Here is an 11,912-nt window from a genome sequence, read left to right on the forward strand (position 1 = left end):
TTAAACTGAAAATAAAAAACAAAAAAAACTTAAAAAGCTCACTTATTGTATGTTTTGGATGGATATCATTAATACTTTGTGTCAAAAATACCCTTGAACTTTTAAACATTTCATTTATGTCTCTAACTTTAAAAAAGTTACAAAATCATTGTTAATATATAAATGAAGCCATTAATACATCATTTCAAGAATATACCTAAACTTTTAAAAGTTACTTTAACACTCTTAACCATTAAAAAATGGTTTAAAAGTCCCTTATTAGTATAGTCAATTCTTTTGAAGTTACTAATAATTACTAATAATTTTTTTACACAAATTACTAATAATTTTTATCTAAAACTAATGATAAAGATGATTTTTTAAACTTTTTGTTTGAAATTTTAAAAAGTTATCAAATTTTTAACCCTGGTATAAAGCTCAAGTGTATTTTCTTTTTATAATTCAGCGGATAATATTTTGTCTAAAATATCCAAACTATTTTTTTTTAAAAAAAATAAAGCCCTTTTTTATAAATTTCATTTCATTTCTTTTTTTTTTCTTTTTATTTATATTTTTTGAGTTATAAACCTATAATAAAGTTCACACCATTGGCTAAATACCAGGGCTATTTGTTTCTGATTCTTAAGATTTTTTGTATTATTACTACTTTGTCCCAAAAAAAAATTACTACCTTGAGATAGCCGTTGGCTTCTTATTTTGACATAGTATTTATTTATAATATAAACAACACATCATTAACTTCTCAATTAAATTAGTTGAGAATATGAGACTCAAATTTTCAATTAGTAGTTGGAGATCACACTAATATCTAAAGTACTACAGTACTAAAGTACATAGTACATTTTTTAATATTTCTTTTAAATGATAATAAATTGTTATTTTTATCGTTATTAATAGTGTGTTTATTCTTGATTTACTCTCTGTTGCTTTTTCTGTTGTCTGTGACTTTTCTATGACGTTGTATCTAATATCTGTATTGTGTATGTGGAACACATTCTAAAATTTCAGATTCTCTAACTTACGGGGTGCCTAAGTTCAACAAGTAGAGTGGTCTTCATTTGATGTGAAAAAGATAAAAATCATGGTGAGAGGGAATCTCATAGTTTAGGGAGCTTAAGACACTTTTAGAGGAAGTCTCGTACTTAGGAGAGCCTAAGTAACCATTCATTAATAATATACACTCTTAAGCATCTCTATTCAATTTTTTAGCAAATTCCCTCGACTTTTCAATACCCTATTTGTTGACTTTTCAATATCCTATCTGTTTGTAGATTTTGTTACAATAGAGATAAATATTTACAAATTAGCCTGACAATAATGCTAATCAATCAAAGCTCCTCATGGTTGTTGATATTTTAATAAAGAGGGGCAAGCTTTTCAGAGCAAAATGGAAGGAATTCTAAAAACTCAAACGATGTCGAAAATCAGCGTGATGAGCAACTACGTAGTAGTCCAAAACAACTAATAATGGAGGCGAGAAGGTAGCTTGGGGATGACATATTTTATTTCAACTTACTACAATTACTACTTGTCAAGATGAATATTGTAAGGAGGAAGAAGAAAGGGTAGCTAAACGATCGTTGTCAAAGACTAAAAGATCATTGAGAGGTGAAGACTAAACGATCATTGGGAGAAAGACTAGATGATTGTTGAGAAAAAGAATAGACGATCGTGGAGAAAAGGAGTAGGACAATCGTGTAGACAATCGTGGTAAAATATCTAGATGTGAAAAACGTGAACAATAGGACAAGCGTCTACACGATAGAGGAAAGCGTGTAGATGATGGCTAGAAGACTGCATGATTGGGTTGATCGTGTAGGCGACAAAAAGTACACGATAGAAAGTAGACGATTGGGTTGAAGTGTACACGAAAGAGAGTACACGATAGGATTTAGACGATAGAAGAAAATTACTACACGATTGGCATAGAGCCTAAACGATGGGAGAAATTGAGTAAGACAATCGGCCTTCACGACCCGCATCGCTCGTCGTACAGCATTATTTATTAGCATAAAAAAGCCACATGGCAGAATGTTAATGGTCTATAATAACAACAATGAAAGAGAAAATACACAATTAACCACTAAATAATGAAACCTGAAACAGAGAAGGAAAAACTATAGAAAACGAATAAAAGTCTGTTGTAATTCTTCAGTAACATTGCACTCATTTTATAATCCCCCGCAAACGAATGAGGAGCTGCCGCGACTGTGAGCTTGGTCTTCAAACTGAGGTAGTGAGGACTCGGTAAGGCTTTTGTCATGATGTCAGCTAGCTGATCCTCAGAGGGAAGGAAGCGAACTGAAAGCTGTTTGGAGGCAACCTTTTATCTGAGAAAAGGAAGGTCAATCTCAAGATGTTTTATCCGGTTGTGAAGTATAGGATTGGCTGCCATGTAGGTGGCGCTGAGATTGTCACAAAGCAATAGAGGGGTAGAGATGTTTGTGACACCAAGTTCAGTGAGAACTGATTGGATCCATAAAATCCCAGCGGCAGCATTAGACAAGCCACGATATTTTTATTCGGCACTGGATCGAGAGATGACCTTTTGCTTAGAGGAGCTCCATGAAATGAGGCTTGAATCAAGGAAGACACAGAATCCACTCGTGCTTAACCTGTCATCCGAGCAGCTGGCCCAATCGGCATCTGTGTAGCAAGTCAAAGCCAAAACAGGGGACTTTGTTAGAAGAATACCATGATGAGTTGTGCCTTTGAGTACCCAAGGAGCCGTTTTGCTGCTTGAAGATGTGAAGTGGTTCAGGCGTGCATGAATTTACAGAGCTTATTGACATTGAAGCTGATGTCTGGTTTGGTCAGTATACAATATTGAAGAGCACCAACTAGGCTTTTGATTCAGAGGGGTTGTTAAGCGATTGTCCATCGGTGAGGGACAGAAAGGCGCCAACAGCAATCGGAGAGTGAATTAGCTTGCAGTCAGTGAGGTGTGCACGTTGAAGAAGACTATGAATGTACTTGGACTGAGACAAGTGTAGATGGTCTGGAGAGTGGAGCACCTGAATGCCAAGGAAAAAAGATAGTTCACCGAGATCTTTAAGTGCAAACTGAGTATTCAAGCAAGTTATGAAGAGCTGAATAGTGGCAAGGTTATTTCCAGTGACAATGATATCATCAACATAGATAAGGAAAATAATTAAAGTATGTGAGTTGCGGAAAATGAACATGGATGTATCAGACTTTTCATTAGAGAAACCCCATTGTGTCAGGCAGGTGCTGAGCTTGGAGAACCATGCGCAAGGGCTTTGCTTGAGGCCATACAGTGACTTTTGTAGCAGTAATACATGATCAGGGTGTTTATCAATGATGAAACCAGGTGGTTGCTTGATGTATACTTCCTCAGATAGATCATCATTGAGGAAAGCATTATGTACGTCAAGTTGTCGAATGATCCAGTCTTGAGACAAAGCAATTGACAGTACAAGTCGAATGGTGGTGGGCTTGAGTACTTGACTGAAGGTCTCAAAATAATCGATGCCATAGTCTTGGTTGAAGCCTTGAGCAACCAAACGAGCCTTGTAACGAGCAATTTCACCAGATGGAGTTTGTTTAAGTCTGAACACCCATTTGTTACCAATAACTTTGCAATCCTGGGGCAGAGCTATGAGAGACCATGTAGTATTTCTGATGAGTGCTTCGTATTCCTCAAACATCGTTTATTTCCAGCTTGGATGAAGGAGAGCTTCCTTGTAAGATCGTGGTTCTATTTTATCCAAGTCAGTAACCTCGGACAACCACACCTTTGGTTTGAAAATTCCTATCTTGGATTGTGTAATCATGGGGTGGTTATTGGTTGTGAGGGGTAGGGATGGTGTTGGTTATGAGGTGGTGGGGATGAGGTGTGAGGAAGTAAGGAGAGGTGGGACAGTAGAGGTAAGTGGTGGTGAGGGAGAGGAAACAGTAGGGGCTGGTGGTTTGATTGATGGTTCAGGTGAGTAGGAAGGGTGAGGAGGGGGTTAGTTGAGAGGTGTAGATGTAGACGTGAGATTAGGGGAGGTGATTGGTATAAAAGGAGGTAGGTGAGGGGAATGATGGTGATGAACATCGTTGTTGTCGAAATTGGCAGGGACCTGATGGAGGGGATAAGGGCCTACTAGAATAGGAAAGGAAAGAGCTGAAGAGGAAGAAGGTGATGGAGAATCGACTGGTGAATGGTTATCAAGGAAGGGAAAAGTTGTTTCATTAAAGATGACATGCCTAGAGATGTAAATTTGATCGGTTGTATGATGGAGGCAAAGATATCCTTTATGTAAGGAGGAATAGACTAAGAACACGCATGGATGAGATCTATATTGAAGTTTATTATCATTGAACGATCGAAGGAAAGGGAAACAGGTGCAGCCGAAGACTTTTAGGAGTTGGTAATCAGGGAGTTTGGAGTAGAGAGATTCATAGGGTGACTTATTGTCAAGAAGAGGTGTAGGTAAACGATTGATAAGATAGGCAGCGATATGGAAAGAGAAAGGCCAGAAACTATGTGGAATAGAGGAGTGAGCAAGCATGGCTGGACCAACTTCAACGACATGCCTATTCTTTCGTTCGACAGTGCCGTTTTGTTGTGGTGTGTAAGGACAAGACAGACAATGAATTATGCCAAGTTTGTCTAGTATAGGAGAGAGAGCTTTGAACTCCCCTTCTCCATCAGTTTGGATTTATTTATAGTGATGGAAAATTGATTCGAAATCATAGCTTGAAACTTAGAAAATAGGGTAGAACTTCAGATTTAGTTTCATTGTATAGATCCAAGTGAAACGAGAGAAAGCATCGATAAATAGTAAGAAATATCTATCTCCATTAACTGAATTTATTGGGGAAGGACCCCATACATTGGCATACACTAAGTCAATACAAGTGGTTGGACGAGAATTAGACACTTGAAAAGGTTAACGATGGCTCTTGGCCATTTGATAATGCTCACAAACTGATACAGTTGACTTATTTTTGTACTTCAGTTTGCATTTGGACAACACAGAGTGAACTACTGGGGGAGGGATGTCCTAAACAACGATGCCACAAAGAGAAATTCGTGAGTGCTGAGATGAAGACAGTTGAATGAGATGAGGAATAGATAGATCGTGTAGTCGATGGATTGACAGAGAGCTTGTTATAGGCCAGATCAATTGTGCCCCGGAGGAGTGGACTCTTGGTTTGAAGGTCCTTCACAACAAAGGAGTCATGGAAAAATTCGACATAAGCATTATTATCGTAACACATAAACGACCGATGCTAATTAGATTTCTAGAATATGAAGGTGTGTGAAGAACAGAGTGAAGATGAATTGGAGTGTTCGATGTAGATGAAAGGAAAGAAGAGGAACCAGTATGAGAGATTGGAAGGGACTTACCATTTCCTACGAAAACTTGTTCACCACCATAATAAGGAACAGGGTGTTGGATGTTGGATAGGTCAGGGGTCATGTGATGAGTGGCTTCAGAATCCATGTACCAGCCTTCATCGGGGTGATTTGTTGTTGGGAAAGAGGGGGTAGTAATGTAGGATAGCGGTTGAGGTGGGGTCGGTGTGGTTTGAGCAAAATGGGCTTGAGGATGTTGGATGATTCTATATTTTGGATTGTCGACGTTGTAGCAGGACAGTGCTGTATGGCCAAATTTGTTACAGATTTGGCATTGTGGTCGATTGGAGGATTGGGATGGTTGATGAGTTGTTGGTCGTGGAGCTCGGGTGGGTGGTCGATGAGATGTATAGTTTGTAGCAGGCATAACAGAGAAATGAGGGTTAGAGAGAATACCTGGAAGAGCTTGAGAAGGTCGGAAAGATGACCTGGTAGGTTGCGACTAGTGAGGACGTCGTGGTTGAAGTGAGAGCTGGACAACATTGCCTTGTATCTATTGAAGTTGGTCCATAGTAGACTGGGATTCGAGCCGGCAGTCATATGCGATGAGGAGGCTACGGACATCGGCAATAGATGGGCGATCAGTTCTGTTCTGAATGGAGGTCACGAACGGATTGTATTCAGTGCTAAGGCCTTCGAGGATGTATGCAAGATGGTCAGGGTAAGACAGCGGTTCTCCGATAGCAGCAAACTTGTCGACAATGTCTTTTATCTTGGCCAGGTATTGAGAAATGCTGATGCCATCCTTTCATATCTTCTGAAGTTGATAATGCAAATCCATTATGGCTGTGGAGGAGGATTCATCGACCGTTTGGAGTGCTTCCCATATTTCCAGTGTGGATTTATAACCAACGATTTCTTCCATCTTACCTTCATTGAGGGAGGAATAAAACCATCTCATGATTGTTCGATTGCACTTCTGCCAATAGGAGAAATGGGGATTGAGTTCAGTTTGCTGAGGGTCGAGGTACTTCGGTGTCTGAGGATAAGTTCCATTGATGAAGCTTTCAAGGCCATAGCCCATGATAAGGTTGAGAAGTTGATTCTTCCAGAGGAGGTAGTTTGAATCATTTAGCTTGACGGTGAGGGATTGGGACATGTGAGGGAAGTTTGTGACTGGGGACTGTGGGGAAGGAAGATTAGGGAAGGGATTAATCGGTACCAGATTTTGAAATGTATGGTGGTTAGGGACACCGACATAGTGAGGGTGAAGGGGTGGTGGTGGAGGGCCATATTGCGAAGGGTAGAATGGATTTCGAGCAGGGGGGGCGCGCTGAGTAGCGGGTGAGGTGAATGATGGAGATGATATAGATATAGTGGTCGGAGGTAGAACAGTTGAATGTATGCTTGGGTTTGATGTTACTAGGAGGGTAGAATTTTCTTCAGATGTTCCTGAACTCGACGCCATGAGAAGGGGAGCAGGATGCTTTAAAGATCTGATACCATGTAAGGAGGAAAAAGAAAGGGTAGCTAAACGATCATTGTCAAAGACTAAACGATCATTGTCAAAGACTAAACGATCATTGAGAGGTGAAGGCTAAATGATCGTTGGGAGAAAGACTAGACGATCGTTGTCAAAGACCAAACGATCATTGAGAGGTGAAGGCTAAACGATCATTGGGAGAAAGACTAGACGATCGTTGAGAAAAAAGGTTAGACGATCGTGGAGAAAAGGACTAGGCGATCGTGGTCAAATATCTAGACGATCGTTGGGAAAAAAGGTGAACGATAGGACAAGCGTCAACATGATAGAGGAAAGCGTGTAGACGATGGCTAGGAGACTGCACGATTAGGTTGATCGTATAGGCAACAGAAAGTAGACGATTGGGTTGAAGTGTACACGAAGAAGAGTACACGGTAGGATTTAGAGATAGAAGAAAGTTACTACACGATTGACAGAGAGCATAAAAGATAGGAGAAATTGAGTAAGACGATCGGCCTTCACGACCTGCATTGCTCGTCGTACAACATTATTTATTAGCATAAAAAAGCCATATGGCAGAATGTTAATGGTCTATAATAACCATGAAAGAAAAAATAGACAATTAACCATTGAATAGTGGAACCTGAAGCAGAGAAGGAAAAACGCATAGAAAACGAATAAAAGTCTGTTGTAATTCTTCAGTAACGTTGCACTCATTTTATCAAATATAACATAGACAAGCATGATGACTTTCAATTCAAGAAAGATTAAAAACATCCCAAAAATGTTAATTGACAAGCATGATGAGCTTTCAATTCAAGAAAGATTAAAAACATCCCAAAAATGTTAATTGTTAATTCATGTAACACAATATTTTCTATACATCAGGTCACTATTCTACTATTAAGTTTCTCAATACTGTCATTGAACGATATTTAAACATCAACAAAATTAAAAAAACAAAAATACCAAAGGATAATATATACTTGCAAGATCACTACATATATATCTAGCTATAAAAATACTAAACAAACAAGTTATCTGTATGAGTGTAACAGTATGTCGTAACCCAATAGTCAAAATGTTCAAAAGCACCTGAATCTCATCCTAATTTACAGAAAACGAACAAATCCTAACAAACACAAAATCCAACAAAAGGAATATGCATGAGGTGGGAAAGGGTTTCCGAAAGAGTCTGAAGTATATAAGAACATAGAAATCACTTTCTGTTTTACTATTGTTACAGATGACAATTTAAGAGAGTAGAACAAAAATAACTTAAGTTTGTTGTAATTCTTCTAACTGCATCGCATTTTTGGGGTTGGAGTTGAATGGGAGCTGAGTTTTTGTTTCAGAATAATAGATAGTTTTGTCCTCTGTTATCATAAGCCGTGGTCATTTCTTTTTTAAGGTTTTCAAATATTCTTCGATAAAAAGTAGATATTTTTTAAAGGTTATTAATAACATCCATTAAAACTTTTTAATATGATTTGATAAGTTTATATTTTTTTTCAAATATGTTTAATAACCTTCCATAAAAATCGATATTTTTCAAAGATTTTTCCAATGTCTTTTGATAAATATATATCTCTTTCAAAGGTTTCTAATAATTTTTTATAAAATGTACACAATCTTCGAATGTTTTTTCAATACATCAAATAAATGTGTATATATTGTTCAAATTTTTTTTTATAACCATTCAATAAAAAGCTGTCGAAATAGGTTTTTTTTTATTTGTTTTTTTTATAGTGATTTTAGAGAAAGCATATTGCTCTTAAATAAGGGATACATTTAGTTGGCAGAAGAGTCTTAAATGATGGTTGTTGTGAGTTAAATTTGCATTATAAATACACATGCAAAAGGTGGTGAAGTCTCCTCAACAATAAAGCCACGATCTAATTGACGCATCAAGAGAATCAAAGATGACTGTGAAATCTCCAATATTATCTGAAAAGGAAAAAAAGATCAAGATAGACAAAAAAGTGGCTGGTGTTTTCTTCTTCTTGCATTTTTGTTGTATTTTTGCACCATTTCAAATTAATTGGGGTGCATTTTCGATTTGTTTGGCATTATTTATGATCACAGGTCTCTTTGGCATCACTATTTCTTATCACCGAAACCTTTCACATAAGAGTTTCAAAGTTCCCAAATATCTTGAATACTTATTCGCTTATTGTGGAGTTCATGCACTTCAGGTTTGACACTTGATATTTATTCTTTTACTTCTAAAAGTGCAACGTAAACACATTATTGATTGATTTAAAAACTAAAAAATTAATTCAAAAGTATTGTCTTTTAAAATCTTATAATATATATTTTTTTTATTAATTTTAGGGTGATCCAATCACTTGGGTGAGCACGCACAGATACCATCATCAATTTGTTGATACTATAAAAGATCCACATAGTCCGGTTCGAGGATTTTGGTTTGGTTATATTATTTGGGTGGTTGAAGAAAAAGATGGAAGCATCATTGAAACGAATAGGAAGCATCGAAAATTGGATAATGCTGGCGACTTGGAGAAGCAAACTTTCTATAGGTTTATTCGCAAAACATATATTCTTCATCCAATTGCTCTTGCACTCATACTCTATTTTCTTGGAGGAATTCCTTTTTTCATTTGGGGAACGGTAAGAATAAAAAGATAAAAACATCTCCCTCTTTCATCATTTGTTTAATTCTTCTAATTATAATTATATATTTATGGTAATTTGATTAATCAAACTTTTCTTTGTTAAAAAAATTATTTCAAGTATATTCATTTAATAAAACTCTTGATGATTTCCATTTTTAACTTTCTAGGATTGTTTTCAAATATAAAAAAAATGAATAAAATTATTTATAACTCATTATCTATATGTGATAGATCGCGATAAACTGCTAAATATGTAAATCTTTGCTATGATAGATATAAATAATGGTTTTTCACGATCTATTACAGATAGATCTAAATGATTAAAGATTGATCAATAGATTGAAGACTCTATCACATAAAAAATTATAAACTTTAGGAATTTGTTGAATACAAAATTAAAAATTCAAAGATATAAATAGTTATATTCGAATTTTACAAACTTAATGAGCATAAAATTCAACGAATTTAGAGGCCGAACTTTGAACATAAAATTGAAGAATTTAGAATCCCAACTTGAATAAAAAGATTGAAAGTTTAATGATTTTTTTTATTGAGACGTTATAGTGACTTATTAGAGATTGTGACACATTGTACTCTTTCGATGGGCAGTGTGTAAGAACTGTAATGCTTTTACACTCAACATTTATGGTGAATTCATTCTGTCATATGTGGGGAAAGCAACCATGGAAAACAAATGATTTCTCTACAAACAATTGGTAAGTATATGCTGTGCCTTTCTTTGTATCAATGTTGAGTAAAAGACGATCAAATTAATTTATTGAATGAGTTCTTGCTTCCATGATAATATTCTTTGGATGATAAATTTAATTGAATCAATCCCAAAGTTAAATTATAAAATGATATGATTTATGTAAAGCTCTATTATAAATTTAGTAGATATTTAGAAAATTATATAAAAATATGAAACATTTATTAAGACAAACAGCATATATATTATATGTCTCAAATATCTTTTCTTTTTTAGTTTAAACTATTGTGCATATTTTAAAATGGTAATTCACCTCCATATATTTTTACATAGTTATGCTTATATTGTTTTATAGTATCAAAGTTGACTGGCATATTTTATATGATAAAACTTTTTATAAATATTTTTAAATATAATAAAATGTCATTATCTATCAATAATAGACAGTGATAGACAATGTTAGATATCTATAAATATATATCACTAATAAATACTGACATTGATAGATAGATCAATGTCTATCACTAAAAGACAACAACATTTGCTATATTTAAATTAATATAGTGTTGGACCATTTTTTGATTTCTTAAAATCAAAATCTGATTATCCATCCAATAGTTCTCTTACATTCCGTACATGATTTTAAAACTTTTGCTCCTTGTTATGATTTAATATAATGGAATAGTGTTTATATTTTATATTAAAATATACGTTTTTTAAAGGTTAAAATATCATTTTACTCTATTTATTTTGAGATTTGTTCTATTTTAATTATCGTATTTTTAAATGTTTAAATTTAGTCTATATATTTTTCAATAGATTTTAAAATGGTATCTGCTATTAATTTATTTATTACTTTTGCCAAAAATAAAAAAATAAATAAAATATCTCCATTAACCTTCCGTCCATAAATTTGAAATATATTTAAGGAATTTTTGTTATTATCATTATTATTATTTATTTAATTTAGGAAAAAAAAATGTTCGGTGGGCTAAATTTATTAAAAGTTGAGAGTAATAAATTTGGACCTAATTTAAAAGTACATAGACAAAAATAGAATTAGATAAGAGCATATTCTAGCATATGTTTTTAAAAGAAATATAATAAAATTGATTAGATTTTATGAATATTAAACAATTTACATAACAATGTAATTATATTATTGTTGTTATTATTTTCAAAGGTGGATGAGTCTGCTTGCATTTGGAGAAGGTTGGCACAATAACCACCATGCTTTTGAGTATTCAGCTAGGATGGGCATTGAATGGTGGCAATTTGACCTGGGTTGGTATGTTATTGTGTTTCTTCAAGCCATTGGAGTTGCCACTAATGTCAAAGTACCATCCCAAAGCCATAAGCAAAAGTTGGCCAAAGATAAACTACAATAAGCCTTTCTTTAAGTGATGTGTGGAATGGAAACAGTTTTTCTTCTAAAAGTAATGTTTCTGAATCTCGAATAAAAGAAATCTCAATATGAAGTACTTGCTACTGTTATAGTAAAACATTTATGCATTAATTTACTTTATCGTTTTGGACGTTTTTAATTTAATTGTGTTAATATTATATAATTTTATTTGTCTCAAAATATTCAATGGTTAAGGAAAAGAGAATTAACCAAACTTCCACATACCTCAACTAGTTAGAGATAGGTCATCAATCAACAGGTTTGGAGTCCGAATCTTTCAACTCCAAATCTTGCGTCGAACTCGATCTGTATATATATGCAGAAGAGAACTTGTAAAGTAAGGAAACAAGTGATCGACTTGTGTAGGAAGC

At 34.8% G+C, this 11,912-nt stretch overlaps 1 protein-coding gene across 1 annotated transcript; it reads left to right on the plus strand.

Moving 5' to 3' along the window:
- The first annotated feature begins 8,656 nt into the window (after nt 1-8,656).
- Nucleotides 8,657-11,650, plus strand: LOC120089954 (palmitoyl-monogalactosyldiacylglycerol delta-7 desaturase, chloroplastic-like). The gene is made up of 4 exons (XM_039047405.1): nt 8,657-8,986; nt 9,126-9,422; nt 10,037-10,143; nt 11,320-11,650. The coding sequence occupies exons 1-4, from the start codon at nt 8,714-8,716 to the stop codon at nt 11,522-11,524; spliced, it is 882 nt and encodes a 293-aa protein (XP_038903333.1). The 5' UTR covers nt 8,657-8,713; the 3' UTR covers nt 11,525-11,650.
- Nucleotides 11,651-11,912: the final 262 nt, after the last annotated feature.

The sequence above is a fragment of the Benincasa hispida genome, chromosome 1, assembly GCF_009727055.1.
Source record: "Benincasa hispida cultivar B227 chromosome 1, ASM972705v1, whole genome shotgun sequence".
In the NCBI taxonomy this organism is placed as follows: Eukaryota; Viridiplantae; Streptophyta; class Magnoliopsida; order Cucurbitales; family Cucurbitaceae; genus Benincasa; species Benincasa hispida.